At 40.9% G+C, this 22,263-nt stretch overlaps 1 protein-coding gene and 1 long non-coding RNA gene across 7 annotated transcripts in view; one reads left to right on the plus strand and one right to left on the minus strand.

Moving 5' to 3' along the window:
• nmo (serine/threonine-protein kinase nemo) overlaps positions 1–22,263 on the plus strand; it is a 210,611-nt gene that overhangs the window by 139,051 nt on the left and 49,297 nt on the right. For all 6 annotated transcript variants that reach the window (XM_076530660.1, XM_076530661.1, XM_076530658.1 and 3 more), the window contains exon 4: positions 21,934–22,040. In XM_076530660.1, the coding sequence (XP_076386775.1) occupies positions 21,934–22,040 (107 nt within the window). The remainder of the gene's footprint in view (positions 1–21,933; positions 22,041–22,263) is intronic.
• The window catches only part of LOC143264266 (uncharacterized), a 128,632-nt gene that overhangs the window by 24,719 nt on the left and 81,650 nt on the right, over positions 1–22,263 (minus strand). The gene's annotated exons all lie outside the window — the stretch shown is intronic.

The raw sequence follows: 22,263 nt of genomic DNA on the forward strand, positions 1-22,263 counted from the left end.
ACCGCCCTCAGCCGCTATTATTTTTGCGCGTCCCTTTCTTTCGCTCCCTGTCCCGTTCGCGTATTTCCGCAGGGGATCGAACCGGTTTCCATTTCCACGGAATTAGTTTTTTCCCTTTCTTTCCCCTGGCCGTGGACAAACAGGAACTTCCTGCGTACCTCTTCCCTGTTCTCTCTAGAGCCTCTACATTAGCGTGATTAACTTACGATAATAATTGCATTAGGGTGGTAATTAGGAATTTGGGGATGTGGTGACGTAGACATTCTGGGATGTTAAGGTATAGGAATGCAGACATAGAAGGATGTAGAGGGAAAAGACATAGAGGGATTTAGGGATATAGACATATAAGGATATAGAGATTTAAGAATGTAGACATATAAGGATGTAGAGATTTACGGATAAGAATGTAGACATATAAGAATATAGGGATTTGGGGATATAGGAATTTGGTAATGTGGAAGTTGACGAATATACTAATATAGGGTATGGGATTACAAGGACGTGACGATCTAGGAATTTAGAAATATGTAAGGACGTAGAGTGGACGCAGTCGATGGACGTAGAGATGTGGGGACGTAGACATATATGGACGTAGGAGTCTAGAGGTGCAGAGATTTGGGAACATATACATAGATCTATGGACGTAGAGATTTGGAAACGTAGAGATCTATGTATGTTCAGATGTAGGGACGTACAGATCTGAAGACGTAGAGATGTGGGAACGTAGACATGTGGGGACGTCGACATGTGAGGACGTAGAGATATGTGGACGTTGGAGTCTAGGGACACAGAGATTTGGGAACACAAAGATCTATGGACGTAGAGATCTAGGGTCGTAGAGATCTGAAAACGTAGAGATGTGTGGACGTAGAGATATGTGGACGTAGGTGTCTAGGGGTGCAGAGATTTGGGAACATAGAGATCTATGGATGCAGAGATTTGGAAACGTAGAGACCTAAGTACATCAAGATTTAGAGATGTAGGGATCTAGGGTCGTAGAAATGTAGAAATGTGGAAATGTTAAGAATCCAGGGATGTATAGATCTAAGTATGTCAATACGTGAAATATAGAAATCTAGATTATATAATTTATGAAACTAAAGATCTAGAATTAGATACTTAAGAATCCTAGAATAAATGTATACGTAAAGGACAATCAGAATAGAGTAATATAGACCTAGGTACTCATCTCGCTAACTCTATAACTTTGCAAACCAGACCCTAAAGTTCAGAAGCAAGAAACCTTGCGAATCAGATGAAATAATTGATTAGCGATCGAACCTCCGTGCGCCGTGTATCGATGCTAATCATGCACAGCGAACCGTATTCGATTTATCCGAGCAATAAACCGGATCGATTACCGAACCATCGAGTATTCGATCACTATCAAGTCGAAATCGAAGTTTCGCCTGGTTGCATCTCTCAGCGTCAGACGGTCCGCGAGATAAAACACCCGTCAGGGTCACCCATGAAGTTGATGGAAGTTGCCCGTCGTGCCGAGACCACGAAAGAATCGACGGAAAATACGAAATAGACGATCGTCGGTCGTAAATCGTGCATCTTGTACGGTCTTCTCGAGAGCAGGATATTGAAATTCGAGAGGAGAGAGAGAGAGGAGCAGGTGGAAGTCGCGTGAGACGACGCGATTACGCGGAAGAGGCCCCGAACGATTCCGAGGGACGCTAATGTATCTATAGCTCCGGTAAATTCGCGATAACCATTACTGTTCTTTATTAATTGATCACCGACATCGGCAATACGTAGCGCGTGTTCATTAGGGAGCGCTCATTAAGCAGAGGAGAGCCGAGTTCTCGCGGCTTATTATGCGATTATCGATAGGCGTGCACGCACCGATACGCGAGCCTGCTACGGAGCCCCGTAACGAGCCCTCGCCATTCGATAATCGTTGTCTCGATGTTAATTTCGATGCTCGACTTGACGATTCTCTAACGTGCTAATATGGTTTTAGGTGTTGTAACAACCAGACGCCGCAGTTATCGGGTTATCGGTCTCGATAAAATTTTCCGCTGAATACGGAGATAAGCTGACTCTTCTTCGTACTCGTTATTTCGACAGATATTTCACATTCCTTCTTCTGTCTTTTATAAATTTGATTGCTTGTAGGGAACAGATAGGGTTGTATATGTTTTGTAGGGAATAGATGCGATTGTATATATGTTTTGTTTTAACACATATCTTTTTTAAAAATATTTTGATATCTTTTAATTTTTTAAAGACATAATTATAAGTGTCCTTTAATTTTGCAAAATATGATTATGTCTTTATTTTTTTCAATTTTTTAAAGACATGATTATATATTTTTTTAATTTTATAAGAACAAGACATGATTATATATTTTGTTAATTGTTTGACAAATATGATTATGTATTTCTTTTATCAATTTTTTTAAGGCATGATTAAACATGTTTTTTAACTTTACAAAATATGATTATGTCTTTATTTTTTCAATTTTTTAAAGACATAATTATAAATGTTTTCTTAATTTCGTAGAAACAAGACATGATTATATATTTTGCTAATTGTTTGACAAATATGATTAAGCATTTTTTTAATCAATTTTTTAAAGACATGAATATTTGTTCATCAATTTTATAAGGACAGAATTATGTAAATTTTTTAAAGACACGTTACATGTAGAAAATGAATCGCGTGGCGAAATTAATATTCGATACATCAAACTGTCGAGAAACGAACGGATACAATGATACGTTTTGGCCTAATTCGAAACGGTAGATACACGGTTGACGTATCAGCGACGCGTTTAATCCGCGGGAACCACGTTACAACGTTTTCCAGAAGATTGATTCGACCACGCGAACGAATTTTCCCTCGATGAAACCGAGACAATCGAATGATCGTAACGAACGATGCTTCGAGAGCTGCCTGTATCGCTGGCAGCCCGATGACAGCCAAACTTTCGGCCTGCAAATTAATTTATAGTCGCTGATGAATTTCTGTTACGTCGTTTACTGGCCTGATTTCACCGGAGAAACTCGATTTGCCATGCAAAATATCGATTCTATCGGGTCATTCTAACTTGGTTTTTTTCTCAAAGGTGAACCTCACATATTGAGAATGGATGTCTTGAAAATTGTTTACAGGAAGTCTCACAATTAGTGTAGGTCCCTGAAATGGGAGGTAGCTGATTCTGAATAAAATTTCCTTTTGCAAACATGGGGTTTGAAGCTTCGTTTTTGAATTATTAAGGAAAAACGCGGTTCAATCAGAGCGCGAGGATTACGCATGCGCAGATGCGAGAACGACAGCTTCGGATAACGCGTAGTTATCCAGCGTGTGGTAATCCAACGCGTAGTAATGCAACGCGTGGTAATGCAACGCGTGGTAATCCAACGCGTAGTAATACAACGCGTAGTAATCCAGTGTGTGGATATCCAACGCGTAGTAATCTAGCGCATGCATATTCAACGCATAGTAATCCAACGCGTAATAATGCAACGCAAACGTAATTCTAAGCGTTAGGAATCTAACGCGTGGTAATCTAACGCGTACTAATCTAGCGTGTGGATATCCAACGCGTAGTAATCCCGCGCGTGGATATTCCACGCGTGAGTAGTCCAATGCGTAGTAATGCAACGCGTAGTAATCCAACGCGTAGTAATGCAATGCGTGGTAATCTAACGCGTAGTAATCCAGACGTAGTAGTCTAACGCGTAGTAATGCAATGCGTGGTAATTCGAAGCGTATGAATTTAACGCGTGGTAATCTAATGCGTAGTAATCCAGTGTGTGGATATCCAACGCGTAGTAATCCAGCGCGTGGATATTCAACGCGTGAGTAGTCTAATGCGTAGTAATGCAACGTGTAGTAGTCTAACGCGTAGTAATGCAACGCGTGGTAATTCTAAGCGTAGGAATCTAACGCGTGGTAATCTAACGCGTAGTTAACCAACGCGTAGTTAACCAACGCGTAATAATTCTCGCGCTCTGATTGGTCCATGTTTTTCCTTAATAATTCAAAAACGAAGCTTCAAACCCCATTTTTGCAAAGAGAAATCTTATTCAGAATCACTTGAGCTACCCTCCATTTCAGGGACGTAGTTGTGAGACACCCTGTGTAGGTTTCTGAATCAATTTGCATCAAGAAAGCGTTTTGATTGAGAAAAATTCCGTGCGTGTGAGCAAAACGTTCGAGAATTCGGAGACAAGATCGATCGAGTTTTATTGGCCATATGCATGCCGTAACGAAGATTTAATCGTCGAACGAGGTGTTCCGTCGGCCGTGCAAAACCGCCAAGCTTTATTTTGGCGAAATTTCAATCCGCCCCGATGGAGGTCACTTTTCGCGGGACGTTGATTTTTCGCTGCTCTCGACGACGCGCTCCCATTAAATTGCCGGGAAACGATTTCTCTTTCTGCCTTTCGCCCTTTTTCGAACGAACGCGAGTTGTAGATAAAATGACGGAAGAGGGGGACTGGAAGAGGAGAAAAAAATATACCCACATAAATATATATATATAAATATACATATGTAAATAAACGACCTCGTGCTTTCGCGGTACTCGCGGCTTTTATGTTCTGGTTTTCAGCCGGCGAGTTCAACAGCGGCGACATAATGTATGATAAATGTTTTGGCAGCGACACTCGGTGATAAATTCTCGTATTTTGTTGGGATTGCGTAGCGAATGCTAGATTACAGAACAATTCTGAAATAATGAAGAATTAACGGTCTCGCTGACACGGATTAAGCGAATCGATCGCATTGGAAACAACTTCTAAAAAGTTAGTGCTTCATTGTAACATTTTTGTAAAATTTTATTAATGTAATATTATTAATGTTTAAGTAATGATACAATTCAGAAATGTGCATATTTTACATGTATATTGAAAATATAATTATGTTGCACTTCTGCAACTTCAATTCCTAGTATGATATATTTTAAAACAGTTGTTCTTATTATGACAGAGAAAAGACTCTAAAATGTGAGGGTTAAGTACAAACTGTCTTCTGACGCATCTTGTGCGTCTTCAATAAATTGACGCGACACTACTGTCCTTAATTAAGACATTTAATGTATTGCAATACTATAATTTTTTTTGTATTTGAAAGTTAAGTACAAGTTGACTTATGACGCACCTTGTGCGTCTTCAACAAATTGGCACGACACTGCTGTCCTTAATTAAAATATTTAATGTATGTTGCAATACTACAATTTTTTTTGTATTTGAAAGTTAAGTACAAGTTGACTTATGACGCACCTTGTGCGTCTTCAACAAATTGGCACGACACTGCTGTCCTTAATTAAAATATTTAATGTATGTTGCAATACTATAATTTTTTCTGTATTTGAAAGTTAAGTACAAGTTGACTTATGACGCACCTTGTGCGTCTTCAACAAACGTTTCCATTTCTATGGATGAAGCACCTCTTTGCACTAATACACGATATTGGAAACATTTGAAAATCACATATATTGTGAATTATCTAAAACAGTAAATTATTAAATTTAAAGTACATGTATCATATATGTGAAATGAATTAAAATTTAATTATGAAAAACTTCCCCCGAAAACAGTATTGCCACACATCATACTGTTTACACATAATTCGAACTTTGACATAAAACGTAAAGTTCAGCCCTACCTAAGAGGTTAATAAAGCAGAATTTTGGAAGGTGTAAGTTTGAGACAAGCTAATATAACAAGATAGTCGTAAACAAGTTCGTCATTAACGCACGTTATAATACACGAACGTTTTCATGCGAAGTTTCACCTCGATTTTACCTCCGCTTTGCCTCCGACGCAACACCGTGAAAATACGCGCCTCGTCGAAAGAGATTCTCGCGAAAGCTTTAAACGTAATCGATTCGTCAAAGGATAGCTTGCCGCATTAATTGGAAACAGAGCAGAGGCTTTTGAAAAGCGAAGAAAAAGACAGCCGCTGCTTTGAGCCCTGACTTCGGCTCCCAATGCGACCCCTTTGACAAACTGACCTTTTCAAAGCCACCCCACATCCCCATAGGGATTTCCTTTAACTCGAAACTTACACTCGAATCGCGGCGTTTCGCGCGATTCCCTTTTTCACTCGGTTAATGTTCGACCGCCACTTTCGAAAGGGGAATTTTCGAAAACTTTACTGATCCAAATGGATAGGTTAGGTGGTGGAGCCTTTTACGGATCTTTTGGGATCTACTCTTTCAATTTTTATGGAATATATTGATAGAGCTGGGAATATGGATCTTGAATTTTGAGGAATTCTGAAGATCTTCAAGATTAAGGATTCAACTTCGTCTGCTGTTTTCTGGGAAGTCATTCACAGCTCAATATTTGTTGCTACACATTGACAAGTTAGACATGTCTTGTATTTAAGGATACTTGATTATGAAGGTTATGATTAGAATTGGTCCTAAGGTAGAACGTAATGGAAATATGGGTCTGGTTTGTCGTATATGAACTGTAGAGTGCATCATGTGTGTGAAAGAATATTGTAAGGTTAAGGGTGAAAAATCTTGATGATCTGAAAGATCTATCATTTTGTGGATGAAGGGACCTTGAGAATGCAGAGATCTTGAGGATGTAGGTGTCTTGAAGATGTAGGATCCTGAGGATTTGCTGAATTTGGGAATACAATAATTTACCGATGTAGGTATCTCTCTAGATGACTATGTCTATGAGCAGGAATAAAATGTGGAGCTATAGAAATTTAGAAACATAGTCTATGTACTCAGTGTCCAAATTTCGCTTTCGAAGTACCTATACGTACCTGTACCACGTATCTATACTTCATGGAGTTGGGAAGTCCACATACTTATACTTCATAAAAGAATCCTTAAGACCCTATCATAAACTATCCATCACCTAACCTACCCAGTCATACTCAAATCTCGCTATCCCACAATAAATCATCCAGCACTGTGAAATAAGTTATCGGTAACCGATCGATTAACTGCAACGGACACCTCAACGAAGGGGTTAAACGATCCCACTATTTACTCGACGGTATCGATATCCGACACCTTTCCGTCATCGATTGCCACTTCCGCCTTCGTCGATTTCCTCTCTTCGGCTTATTACCGAGAAAAAAAAGTTCCGTCTCGTGGAAGGTTTGGCAGCGTCCGCGCCGCCGTTGCAGACGCTCCGATTGGCGGATCGATGCGCGTGTCTGCCTCCTGGTAGGCACGTCGACCGGTTCCTGGACAAAGCGACTTGCCCCTAGCATCTTCCAGTGCAAAGGGAATCGAGTATCCTGCCGTTTCTTCTCTCCTCTCCTCGCTACTCTCCTCGAGGCGTCGCGATACCGGTCCAAGGAGATGCTGCCGCAGCAAGAGGAACAAGAACAAACCTGGAAGAGTTCGAATTCTTCGACTGGCTCCTCTGCCAGGACTCCTACGTTACGCTCTTTTTTGGCCAATCTTCGGCAATGAACATCTTCGATAGATCAATGCTTTCATTCGCCAGACGCGATTAACCCCTACTGTTTCTTCAAACTTTTGTGGAATCTATTTTCTTTGTTTCTTTGTAGGAACTCTTTGGGTCTTGAGTGTATAGTTGATTCATTTTTCAGGGGTTCAGGACTGGGGACTGATTTGGGTGATATTTGATTCATTTTTCAAATAGTGTTTCGGGACTCAGGTCTGATCGGGGTAATACTTGATTCATTATTCAGCAGTGTTTTGGTAGACTTAGATCTGATTTGGGTAATACTCAAACATTGTTTCAGGACTCAGGTTTGATCTGGGTAATACTTGATTCATTATTCAGCAGTGTTTTGGTAGACTTAGGTCTGATTTGAGTAATACTCAAACATTGTTTAGGGACTCAGGTTTGATCTGGGTAATACTCAAACATTGTTTAGGGACTCAGGTCTAATTTGAGTAATACTTAAACATTGTTTAGGGACTCAGGTCTAATTTGAGTGGTGCTATGTTTCGACATAGGAGTTCTATTATAATAATACTTCAAGTGGAGCTTTGTAATGTAACATAAGTTACAATGCTTCATGCAGAAACACACATATCATTTATCTTAACCCATCGCATTCTTTACTCTTTTACCTATCAACTCCGGTAAGCAGGTAACTCCGAAATTTACAAAATAGATCAAGGGGTTCTCAATAAAATTTATTGCTACAGAAGTATATGAAAGGTATACTTCTCATTTACTATCAGTAAAAAGTAAATAAAAATATGTACATTCAATCAATCTATTTATATGAATTATCTATAAGATCCAAGAGAAATGTTGAGCCATACATAGTGCAAAGGGTGAATTTGTCTTTATAATCAATTCTTGAAAAAATTATTAATCATATGCATTTTTAGATTCATTTTCAAAAAAATATGTCTATGTACACATCTGATGCAGAACGATGTTTAAACACAATAATTTTTGTCGTAGTGCACCATGTGTTACAGCACCTAATGTAAAATGTTTGCCTTGATTTAGCCTTGTAATCAATTCTGAATTTGTCATTAGTAGTACGTGTTCATGTAATCATTTCTTAAATAGTCTTTCAATAGACTCATGTCTGGTGTGCATAAAATTATTTTCAAACTCAGAAGCTTTACCTTAATTTATCTTTGTCATCAATTCTTAAACTTGTCATTACTCATACACGTTCATCCAAACATTTCTTAAATAGTGTTTCGATGGACTCATGTCTGGTGTACGTAAAATTATTTTCAAACACGGAAGCTTTACCTTAATTTATCTTTGCCATCAATTCTTAAACTTGTCATTGCTCATACACGTTCATCCAAACATTTTTTAAATAATTTTTCTAGAGTCACATATGTGGAGTACGTATAAGTATTTTCAAATATAGAAGCTCTACCTTAAATTGTCTTCCTAATTAATTCTCAAACTTCACGTTATTCACACGCACTTCATTCTTCATTTCCATGAACGTATCTGGTGTACATTTCTATACACATCAATTTTATCATAGTTATTCCTCGACTTTGTATGAACTGTGATAATTAACGTGTTAACGAAGTATAGATCCTGTCTTATCGATGTTGGCTATGTAATTGCTATAAAAATAATGCAGAGTTAATTGCTCGACACGTGTTCAAACTTCAACGGCAAGTTTCAGTGCAAATATATTAAGCTACCGACTAAAGATTATCGTCTCAACAAGGTATACGTAAATGTAAGGCTATACATAGTTCTATGCGCGCATACTAATATAGTTGCTAAGTCAAATGAAAATTTAATCGATAACATTGTCTTGTAAATGTTTGACATATTTTGAACTTTATACACCGTTCAACCGCATCAAATGTATCAGTCATTGTACAACCCTTAAATACATCAAAGTATATATTTTATTAGGAGGTAATGGTACAATTTAGCAAAATTATATTGCACTTCTGAAACCTTGTGCATAATTATTCAGTATAATATATTTTGGAACAGCTGTTCTTCAACATATGCAGCATTTTATATTTGAGGGTTAAGTAGTTGTGACGCACCTTGTGTGTCTTCCGGACAAATTGACTCACTGTTCTCAATTAAAATATCCAATTTATCGTCTCTTATATGAATTCCATTATCCATTCCCACCTTTACTAACCAGTACCTTAGGGTAATTTAAAACCAGTTGAAGTTTAAAAAATTCATGAGAATTTCGGACGAATTCAGCTTCTGAAGTTATCGCTTCTCTCGCATGCATAAGGATCTCTTCATAAGTTCTCCATCATTTCCCAAGATGATAGTCTGTTTATCGGTCAATCGTCGATGTCACTGGGATACATCCAACCCTTTGTTAGCCAAGGATAACAAAGAGAAATAAAAAGAGTAGAGTTAAGGACGATGATGAAGGCTTAGAGAGCGAGGTGTTCGAGCAAGGCCAATCCGGCTCGTCCGACCGGTCAACCGAGTTCGAAGTCGGCTCGCAAACAACTACGAGAACCAGCCGAGTCCCAGGATTCTTCTCGGCCCGATTCCTGTTGTTCAGCGTAAAAAATACGGATCTACATGGCACGTGCAAATTCTACAATGCGCGAGTTCTCGATCGGACTCGATCGCACCGAGCATTCCGAGGAACCTCGGCTTCCAGCAACTGTTTCACACGTTTAACCCCATACCCCCCGCCATTTATTTCGCCGACGGTCCGACAATTTCACGCTATCGTCGTTTCAACCGATTGTGAATGCGTTATTCTTGCGGACAAGTGCGATACGTTCCACTTTTGTAGCCAATCTGTGACACGCGACGGAATTGCAGTTCGCTTTTATAAGACTCTTGTTATATTGCCATTTTTATGGGAATGTATTTGCTTCTGATGCTGTGAAGGGAAGTTGGATGTAATTCGTAGCACTGTAGTGAGAAGTTGTGACTTGATGCGTTGTGAGTTGAGGTGTTATAATTTGGTGCGTTGTGATTCGATAGCGCTGTGAGTCAATGGGCTGTGAGTCGATTGCGCTGTAATTTGGCGTGCTGTGCTTCGACTGCGCTGCAATTTGGCGCGCTGTGATTCGATTGCGTGGTAACTCCATGCGCTGTGATTCGATGCGCTGTAATTCGATTGCGTGGTAATTCAATGCGCTGTGATTCGATGCGCTGTAAATCGATTGCGTGGTAACTCAATGCGCTGTGATTCGATTGCGTGGTAACTCAATGCGCTGTGATTTAATTGCGCTGTAATTCGATTACGTGGTAATTCAGCGCGCCGTAATTCAATGCGTTGTAATTCGATTGCGTGGTAATTCAGCGCGCTGTAATTCAATGCACTGTGATTCGATTGCGTGGTAATTCAGCGCGCTGTAATTCAGTGCACTGTGATTCGATTGCGCTGTAATTCAATGCACTGTGATTCGATTGCGTGGTAATTCAGCGCGCTGTAATTCAGTGCACTGTGATTCGATTGCGCTGTAATTCAATGCACTGTGATTCGACTGCGTGGTAATTCAGCGCGCTGTAATTCAGTGCACTGTGATTCGATTGCGCTGTAATTCAATGCACTGTGATTCGATTGCGTGGTAATTCAGCGCGCTGTAATTCAGTGCACTGTGATTCGATTGCGTAGTAATTCAGCGCGCTGTAATTCAGTGCACTGTGATTCGATTGCGCTGTAATTTAATGCACTGTGATTCGATTGCGTGGTAATTCAGCGCGCTGTAATGCAATGCACTGTGATTCGATAGCGCTGTAATTCAATGCGCTGGGATTGGACGCGCTGTAATTCCTTGCGTTGAAAATCAACATATTGTAGGTCAACACGCTGTGACTCAAAGCGCTGTAGATCGACGCCTAACGCTTCGACGCGCTGTAAACCAACCCGTTATGCTTCGTCGCGCTGTAATTCTACACATTGTAATTTAATATGTCACCTGTCAATGCGTTGTCGCCAGACTATAAATCAACGCATCATAACTCAACACACTGTATTTTAACCGCGACATAACTCAACACACTGTAAGTTGAAGCGTTGACAACTAACATCAACGAACTTGCATAATTACTCGCCGTATTAATCGATGGTGAAAGCGATTGAACTTTAAAGTTGTACGAGTACGAAAACAAGAGATATTCATTATTTAAAACGAAGCATAAATTCTTCAGAGTTTCTCTTTTATTCACGAGCTCCGTTTATCCGTGATGTGTCGTTTTGAAATTCAGGTAAACATGTTTTCAGTGCAATCTCGAGTGTCACCCGTAACATTCGCGGAATCTTTTCGTGCACAGCGTCGCTTCTAATTAAAACGAAAACAAGTTCATTTCCATTACGATCGGGATTCTCGTTGTTTCTTTTTTTTCCCTCGCTCTGCTCGTTTCGACGGAGAATCAGGATGGTCGTGTTCGACGCGTACACACACGCGCACACGTACGCGGATTGTCGGTGTAATTGAAGAACAAAACGTGCGAAGTTCGTGGCGAAACCCGTTGAACGTGGTGCAAATTATCGTTGGTGTCGTTCGCCGATTAAAATCCTCGTTAAAGTCGCGCCGTTAAAATTCTCGAGTTTCGCAACAACTGTTGCCACGAAGTTGAAGCGAGACGAGGGAAACGAGGAAAAATCCTGAATAAATTTCGTGTCTGCTAACGACGCCGCACCGAGAGTCGCGAAAGAAATATTCGTTTCAAAGGTACGAATTTAAAACGAAAATATAAAAAGGAGAGAAAAGAAAAACAAGAGAGTAGATATTAAACAAACCAACGTGTGTGTTCTGCGTTTTCTTCTACGAGACCTTTCATCCTCCTCTTTTTATGCCATTCCGCTTTGGCTTCGTTCGGATAACGAATATCGCGTTCGTCGTTTATCATTGTGCGTCGCATCGCGAAACGAAACGAATAAAGAAATTGCCACGGGACTACGTTCCTTCGAAAAATTACGCTCGCTCCGCGAAGGGAAAATATTCCTCCGGCGTGTACGTGCCTCGAACCGGAAGCATTGATTGCTACTTCCTCTCTGCCAGCTCCTCCGCAATATATCGAGTATCGTGCCACGTATCGATCGTTCCCTCGCTTTTTGGGACGAGAACCCTTTGTTTCCATCGTGGCTCGCTATTTTTGTCTTGGACGTTCCTCAATTTATACAGGATTCAACTTTTTATTATTAAGGTGAATTACAACGCGCAATGATGCGCGCTGTTTTACACGCGTTAACATATGTGTGATACGTCGATAACTTGTGTGGTTTAGTTCGAAACGCGTCAATTTATAGCGCGTCAAGATGCAATGTTTCATAGTGCTGTCTTTTAATTTGCAGTGCATCATAATTTAACGCGGTGAAGTATAGTGCGTGAAATTACAATGCGTTTATTCCCACTGCATTAACCTACAACGCAACAACACGTGGCACATTAAGTTTCGGCGCGTCGAATGACAACGCGTTAAAATATGGCGCATCGAATCACAACGCATCGGAGTTGAACGCGTTGAAAGACAGTGCGTGGAACCACAACGCGTCGAGTCTCAACGCATTAAATTCCAGCGCGTGGAGTCACAACGCATCGAATTCCAATGGGTCGAATTACAACGCGTGGAGTCACAACGCATCGATTTCCAATGTGTTGAATTATAACGCGTGGAGTCACAACGCATCGAATTCCAATGGGTCGAATTACAACGCGTGGAGTCACAACGCATCGAATTCCAATGGGTCAAACCACAGCGCGTGGAGTCACAACGCATCAAATCCCAGTGGGTCGAATTACAGCGCGTGGAGTCACAACGCATCGAATTCCAATGGGCCGAATTACAACGCGTGGAGTCACAACGCATCGAATTCCAATGGGTCGAATTACAACGCGTGGAGTCACAACGCATCGAATTACAGCGCGTGGAGTCACAACACATCGAATTCCAGTGGGTCAAATTACAGCGCGTGGAGTCACAACGCATCGAATTCCAATGGGTCGAATCACAGCGCGTGGAGTCACAACGCATCGAATTCCAATCTGTTGAATTACAGCGCGTCGAACCACAACACATCGAATTCCAATGGTCCGAGTGATAGAGCGTTGAGTTACAACGCACCGGTATACAACGCATCAAATTTCAACGCACTGACTTCGAATAGATAGAAATATAACGCGTCACCTTCTAACGAAGAGATATTAACTTCTTTCTACCTATATATTTTCCTTATCTCAACTGTCCCCCGACATTTACAAATTCGAGAACGTAGTACTACGTGTAACGTTTCACTGTCGCAATATATGCACCGAAAGACACGAGTTATCCATTTAAATATCATGGCTTCTTCAAGAACAGCGAAAGTCACCGTTTATTGTTTCGCGGCGAAACAATAGAATTTCTCCATCGAACAGACTAGAGTCGAATATTTTTCCCGAAAATCATACAAAGCTAAACCGGTCGTCATTTCACCTTTCACTAACCGTATCTGAACGTTCCATCGATCCGAATGATCGATCGCGTCTTCCAATTCTAGGCGATTTATCGAAGCGCTGTAATCGCGTGTACTAAGGATGATTGTTTGGTCGATCGGTTTATTAAAGCACGTTAGGAAAAGCCGATCGCGACAAACGATAATGGAACACGACGCCTTCTACATTTATAATAACACGTTCGTTTCCATTCGCCGATAATTGCCTGTGCCGACTCTTAAATCATCGATTCCCAATCAACGATCGATTAATCTTCGAGTTGAATACGTCGGCCGACAGGACAAATCGAATTTTAGAGATTTATTTCTTTCGCGGACTGAAACTGTCCACCTTCGAAGATGATTACTCGACTGCGCTGATTCGGTTATTGCCCTCTTCGATTGCCCTCGATTTTCGATCGATAAGGATCCCATTGAACGCTCGAAAAATTGTTTCGATGATTAAAATCTTCTATGTGTTTATTATTGTATTTTCAGGAGTTGTAATGCGCTGTCTTTCGTCGCGTTGTATATTAACGCGTTGTGATCCAATGTGCCGTAAGTTAACGCGTTGCAATTCGATATCCTGTATTCCATCGCGTTGCACTTCAAAGCACTGAGAATCAACGCTTTATGATCCAACGCGCTGTAGGTCGACGCGTTGTAACTTGACACCCTGTATTCCATCGCGTTGCACTTTAAAGCACTAACAATCAACGCGTTGTGATCCAACGCGCTGTAAGTCCACGCGTATGTAATTTGACACCCTGCAATCCATCGCGTTGTATTTCAAAGTACTAAGAATCAACGCGTTGTGATCCAACGCGCTGTAGGTCGACGCGTTGTAATTCGACACCCTGTATTCCATCGCGTTGCACTTCAAAGCACTAAGAATCAATGCGTTGCACTCCAAAGCACTGAGAATCAACGCGTTGTGATCCAACGCACTGTAAGTCCACGCGTTTGTAATTCGACGCTCTGTAATCCATCGCGTTGTATTTCAAAGCACTGAGAATCAACGCTTTGTGATCCATCGCGCTGTAGGTCGACGCGTTGTGATCCAATGCGCCATAAGTTGACGCGTTGCAATTCGATATCCTGTATTCCATCGCGTTGCATTTCAAAGCACTGAGAATCAACGCGTTGCACTTCAAAGCACCGAGAATCAACGCGTTGCACTTCAAAGCGCTGAGAATCAACGCGTCACACTGCTATTCGCGGTACATCATCGCGTTGTAATTCAGCGCATAATTCAACGCGCTATATCTCGTAACGTAAGTCAATAACTCTTCTCACATTAACGCTGCAACATTAAACCCCGATTAAACATTCAATTGTTATTAAATTATTAGCATATCCAATATGTTAATTAACACCGAATCCGAGTGCGCATCGTTTGTTTTCATACGTTGTATTTTAGCAGGTCGATTATGGTCGAGTTATTGACTGTGCATATTGGGTACGGGTTATAGGTTAAGCCAAATTAGATTCGGTTATCGTGGAGGTAACAAAGTTTAATACAGCGGTGTGTTTTCTACGTGACAGAAGGTCAGAAATTATCACGTGTTTCGATATGCAGGAACCGTCAGGTAATAACGTAGTACTACGTGTTTGCATACGGTGCCGAGATAGCAGCGTGAGACGATTCAGTCCACGCAGCCGGTACAGCCGATTAGATTTCAATGGAACATTCACGTAGTCGACGTCGCAAACGAGGAGGCGTAGCCATCGGTGAATATCAATAGTCGCTTAAGGATTTCGTCTCGCACGCGATCAACATCCACGTTATTCTAATAACACAGAACCCTGCCCGTTAATCGATTAACATTAACGTTCCCGTGACGCGTCGCGCGAACCTAACGCAACTGCTGCCTCTCTAATTAGCATAGATTACCCGATATTACAATGCCCGGCCAAATATTTGCGTTATCTAAAGATTGAACCGTGAGACACCGCAGTTATTTCGAACGATAATACAGCGGATGCCGTTAGTCAAAAACGGCTCAATCGATTGAGTCGATGAAGATACAAGAGCTTCTCGACTAACTTGATATTCTAATTTGCTGAATTTGAGATAGAAAATCTCTAATTTTGTACTTTACCGTTCATTATTCATTCTCGAACCTTTTATCAATTCTGAAATTTAATAATATAATGATCGGCTAGGTACGGTCCTAATTAACGCGATCAAAATTGAATTCCAATATGTAAAATGTAGATAATCTTCGAAGCATTGTACGAGCTGATGTTTTGTTATTTCCTCGTATTATAATTAAAATTAGCGGATAACCGGAAATTACAATGATGTTTAGCAAAGTCTGTGTAAAAGAAAAGCCACAGACTGTTTGGAAAATGGTGCCGGACCATCGATTGGTTGGAGATACGTCTGATGAACAATTAGCTATTGTCGGTGTTTGATAGCTTTTCTCTTCACCCGATGTTCGATCGATGGAATGGAGTGAAAACCGTCGAAACTGAAGAGCTATGAAGTTTATTTTTTTCTGCCTTTTTTTACGACTTTGGAAAGAGGAATGACTGATTCAATTTTCACGCGTTTAACGGCGCGACTGTTTCATTATCGGGACTACAGAAGAATAACTGTAATTGTTTCGTGGATTGAATGTAATTAAAAAGTTAAAACAATTCAGCGTTCGATAATTCTCGATTCGTTTCTCCATAAAACACGAACGAGTCAATTCGTCGGGACATAAAATAGATTACCGCGAGTATCGTTTAGCGATATCGTATATCTCGTGTTATATTTCGATGCGCTGTTGTATTTCGACACGCTGTTAACACGATCGATGTCGAGTTGTATTTCGGCACGTTTCATGATGGATGTCGACGCGCTATTATTCAAAACGATGTAAGTCTTACTCGCAACTTGGAGCGTTATAATTTTTATAGCTGTCATTCGGTGCGTTGTGATTCAATTGCGCTGTGATTCGACGCGCTGAGATTCGATTGCGCGGTAATTCAGTGCGTTGTGATTCGATTGCGCTGTAATTCGGTGCATTGTGATTCGATTGCGCTGTAATTCAGTGCGTTGTGATTCGATTGCGCTGTAATTCGGTGCGTTGTGATTCAATTGCGCTGTAATTCGGTGCGTTGTGATTCGATTGCACTGTAATTCGATGCGATGTGATTCGATTGCACTGTAATTCGATGCGATGTAATTCGGTGCGCTGTGAGTCGATTGCGTTGTAATTCGACGCGTTGTAATTCGGTGCACTGTGATTCGATTGCGCTGAGATTTGATTGCGCTGAGATTTGATTGCGCGGTAATTCGGTGCGCCGTGATTCGATTGCGTTGTAATTCCACGTTTCGCGATTCTACGCGCTGTAATTCGATTGCGTTGTAATTCAATGCGTCGCGATTCTACGCGCTGTAATTCGGTGCGTTATAATTCGATCGCACTGTAATTCGGTGCGTTGTGATTCGATTGCACTGTAATTCGATGCGCTGTAATTCGGTGCGCTGTCAGTCGATTGCGTTGTAATTCGACGCGTCGTGATTCTACGCGCTGTAATTCGGTGCGTTATAATTCGATCGCACTGTAATTCGATGCGTTGTGATTCGATTGCACTGTAATTCGATGCGCTGTAATTCGGTGCGTTGTGAGTCGATTGCGTTGTAATTCGACGCGTCGTGATTCTACGCGCTGTAATTCGGTGCACTATGATTCGATTGCGCGGTAATTCGGTGCGCTGTGATTCGATTGCATTGTAATTCCACGTTTCGCGATTCTACGCGCTGTAATTCGATTGCGTTGTAATTCGATCGCACTGTAATTCGGTGCGCTGTAATTCGATTGCATTGTAATTTGACGCGTTGTGATTCTACGCGTTGTAATTCAGTTGCGTCTTAATTCGACACGCGGTGATTCTACGCGTTGTAATTTACCGCGCTGAGATTCGATTGCTTCGTGACTCAGTGCACTGTAATTTGACGCGCCGTAATTCGATTACGTTGTAAGACATCACACTCCGAATCGACTGCCCTATAATTTGATCCTCTGTGATTCGATTCGCTGTAATTCAAAGTACCATAATTCTGCGCAATGTAATTAATACCGTCGCAATCCACCGCACTAAACTTCAAAGCGCTGTCATTCAATGAACTATTCTATGCGCTATAAACGTTGTACTTCAACTCCTAAGACACAAATGCATTACAAATTAACTTATTAATCAACGCGAACACCATCATATCCCGTTATACCTCACCCGTATTCCGTTACATTCTACGTAATTGCATTGTATACCGCGCTGTACACGAAGGCATTCTGTACCGACGCGTTGTACCTCCACTGGTTACATAACCGAGTTCCGTAGCTGCGCGGAACGCCGGTGCAAAATTACCCAGTCACTTTTGATGCATTTGTTGTCATCAAATATCTTTTGGTCGTTAGTCGAGTGATCCATCGATCGTGTTTCAGAAGAGATAGTTGGAAAGCAACGTCGGCAAAAGGCTGTGCTTAGGTGTTCCGAGCCAAAGCCAGCCGGACCAGTCGACTTGCATACCACGCCGGGTTCGCAGCCAGCCTCTACCTGCATTCCAACCTACCAGTCGACCTCATTCCGCCATTATACTATTTCTCATTCTCCTCGAGCCTTTTCTCTCCTCCCTCTTTCTGCTTACCACGGGTAAAAACGAATTTTCAAAGGCCACGATTCTCTGATCGGTACACGACCAGGTACTCGCCAGATACGTTCAACTCTCGAAGGGTGGACGAATTTATTTCTTAAATAAGTTTACTCAATCATATTGAGGTGCTTATTAGACTTTTCGTAGTTTCTTATACAATTTTGGGAATTTTATTTTGAGGGCGTTATGGACTTTTCAAGTGTCAGATTTGTGGAAGTCTGATTTGGAATTTTTTTACAAACTTCTGAACGATTAAGTTTGTATATTTCTAATCTCTCATTCGATTTGTAAACTTCTTTGTGTTCAGACTTATAAATTTCTCACTGTACAAATATTCAAATCTCTCACTATTTGAATTCCTACATTTCTAAGCTTCAAATTTTCAAAGTCCTCAAAATTCACATGAGCAAATTTCTGAATTAGAAATTGTCAATGTCTTACGCCTAAAAGTTCGATATTTGGAACCTTCCAAGTTCTCATAAATGAACGTCCAAAATTCTAGTAGCACCCTCCAGCGATTTACGCGTCCTCTCACGTTTAATACCATTAGCAAGAATAAACGTTGACTACCCTTACAATTAATATGGCGTAGGAAACGTTAGATATTTACGAGCATCGATAGAGGCAAGAAAGCGGCCAATAAACATCCAGCTTGAACTCGAAGAGCTCGTGTTTCGATTTATAGCGGAAGCGGAAAAGCCGCGTGTACGATGGCCTGGTTCGATCCCACCCCCAACTTACCCTCTCATTTATTTCGCCTCTCGAATGCTCGGCCATCGTTCGAGTCGCGCAAAAACTTTTCGAGTGCTTTTTATCGCGAAACTTCCTCCTCCTTCCTTCGACCCACCCCTGTTTTTCTCTCCAACCCCCGATCGGGTCTCTCGAAATTACCGCGAAGTTACCGTACGAGCAGCAACTCCAGGTGGTCGACGAGTTTCTCGAGGGTGGTGGCGATTAACCGTGACTTTCGTAATTGCCGAACTTCGCGGCGTCGATTTTACCGGGGGTGGCTTCTGATTTTTCTTTTCTCTTTCTGTTTCCTTTTTTCCTTTTCTTGACCCGACGTTAGCGGAATGTTAAGTTTGATTTATTTCCGGTTTCTAGCGGGAGAGAGCTTAGCAAACTGCGAGAAACAATTCTCAACCTGTTCTTCGGGAAGTAGGATAGAAATTTATTGTACGCTGGAGCACCGCCGTGGAAGGGTTCGTTGTTTCCTTGGGAATTCTTAAAAACAGGAGAAGATTCTTCGTTAAAACTTCAAGACTTCCTTTCCTGGGAGCGTGTTTCGGTTTAGTTCTCTTGTTTCGGACAACTCATTGTCTCCCGCAGGTTTCCTCCTTCGGTAATATCGCGTAACGAGCCGAAATTAACCCCCTGTATTCGGATACTCTTTGTGTGCGGCTATGAAATAGTCTCTGTTGAAAGAGTTGTATAGGCAGGAATTTATTGGAAATTTTTAATAACATTTTTATTGATATTTTTATTGATATGTTTATATTTATGTTTTTAGATACTAAGACATTTACATGATTAAATGTTAGTTCAAGTATTAACTTTTAAGGTATCAAGTACCTGTTTGGAAAACAGTTGCAATGTTCAAATAACGAAGTAGCTCAATAATGATCCAATATCGAAGTACATCAATTTATAAAAATCTGTAATGTTTCAATATTCATGTATATGAATGTATAGAGGTCTACAATGTCTAAAAATCGAAATACCTAAATATGCACAAATACAGAAAAATGTCCAAGTACCTAACTGTGCATAAGTATCAGAAAATGCCCCAGTACCTCAATATAGGTTTTTTTAATTTTCAAGTACCTACCTATACAAAAATTTCCAAATATCCAAGTATCTAAATACAGAAAAATGTCCAAGTACTTAACTATGCGTATGTAGCAAAAAATGCCCCAGTACCTAAATGTAGGAAAATTTCTAAGTACCTACCTATACAAAAATTTCTAAATATCCAAGTACCTAAATACAGAAAAATGTCCAAGTACCTAACTATGCGTATGTAGCAAAAAATGCCCCAGTACCTAAATGTAGGAAAATTTCCAAGTACCTACCTGTACAAAAATTTCTAAATATCCAAGTACCTAAATACAGAAAAATGTCCAAGTACCTAACTATGCGTATGTAGCAAAAAATGCCCCAGTACCTAAATGTAGGAAAATTTCCAAGTACCTACCTATACAAAAATTTCCAAATATCCAAGTACCTAAATATGATATATTTGTCAAAGTATCTAACTATGCATAAATATCAGAAAAAGCCCCAGTAAATATAGGAAAATTTCCAAATATCCAAGTACCTAAATATCCATAAACTCGCAATCCCATAACTGCCCCCAAAATATCTAATTCCCCAAATAAAAGTTCAGTGAAAATTTTCTGGCAAAACGGGGGAAAGAGGAAGATCGAACGCAAAGAAGCCATTTGATCATTTTTCTTTCTTTGCCGTTCAATCGAAATGTTGAGACGAAAACCTCGGTAATCAGTAGGTACTCGTTCCCGATCCGTGGAGCTTAATGGATTCCTCGGTTAGCTCGGAGGAAGCTAATCCGTCGAAATGAGGGGAAAAAAGGCGAAAGCGGGCGTCGAAGGGAGAAGAAACAGCGAAGAAAGAAAGAAAGAAAGAAATCGAGAGCCGATGACGTAGTGCCGTGACGAAAGTGGCTGGCCTTAATAAAGCAGCCAGGGTAATTTACAGAGGTTGGCCCGACTCGGGGTTGAAACTTGTTCGGAAGTTGAGCCAGCAGCGAGCTGAGACAATGCTAAACGGGAAGCTCATAGCGAAGCATCCACTTTTGTTAATGGAACCACCGACAAAAGTGTCTGCGTTGTGGTTCGTTAGCCGGTTAGATCGATTAATTATGCTTGTTATCGTTCGCGGAACGCTTTCTTGCTATCTGTTCGCTTCGGTTTATCTTGCGAGTAAACCTACTCAAATTTTACAGTTTATCCGTTGGTTAATTACCTCTTCGACGGTTTAAGTAGCCGTTAATGGTCCAGCAATGAAAGAGTACATAACCACGAGGTAATAGATTGAGAGGGTATAAAAAGAGTTTTCTATTTGCGAAGTTATCAGCGAAATCCACGGTATTAGAGAAACGCTTAATAAATCCGTAACACCGATTCACTCGAGCAATCTTACCATTATCGACAGAGTGTTACAAATTCGATTTTTCTCAAGGAATTAAGCGAGCGGATAACTCCCTGAGAAAGAAGGAGAAAAAGGGTGTCCACCGAGCTATTTCGTACGCGTGCATGCAATTAATCGAAGTCGCTCATACCGTTCGTTTTTTCGCGTACTTAATAGACGTTAATATTCGACGATTTCATGCGTAACGAGGTATCGACAAGCGTGCGAACGCCGCTGCGAAAGAGAAACGAGAACCCACATGGGTACGCTTTAATGTAGCTTAGCCATTCAATGATTATCCATAAATTCCTTAACGAGCCGTTGCACAGATACGTGATCACGGAGCTGTTACAGAGCGATCTGCACAAGATCATCGTCAGTCCGCAGCATCTTAGCCCCGACCACATCAAGGTCTTCCTCTACCAGATCCTTCGAGGTGAGTGAACAATCTTTTTATATTATAACCGTTTCTTTCGAATCGTCACTTTGTTCCTAATCTGCTTGGGAATTTCATCGGTTTATTTTGTCAACGACCTTTTGCCTATAATGAAATTCCAAGAAATCCAGTTTGCAGATACCTGAATAAACGGATATTGAAATTCTAGGAATTTACAGATTTTTAATTTGTAGGAATGTTCGTATGTGGAATTGCGAGCTTG

The sequence above is a fragment of the Megachile rotundata genome, chromosome 4, assembly GCF_050947335.1.
Source record: "Megachile rotundata isolate GNS110a chromosome 4, iyMegRotu1, whole genome shotgun sequence".
Classification (NCBI taxonomy): domain Eukaryota; kingdom Metazoa; phylum Arthropoda; class Insecta; order Hymenoptera; family Megachilidae; genus Megachile; species Megachile rotundata.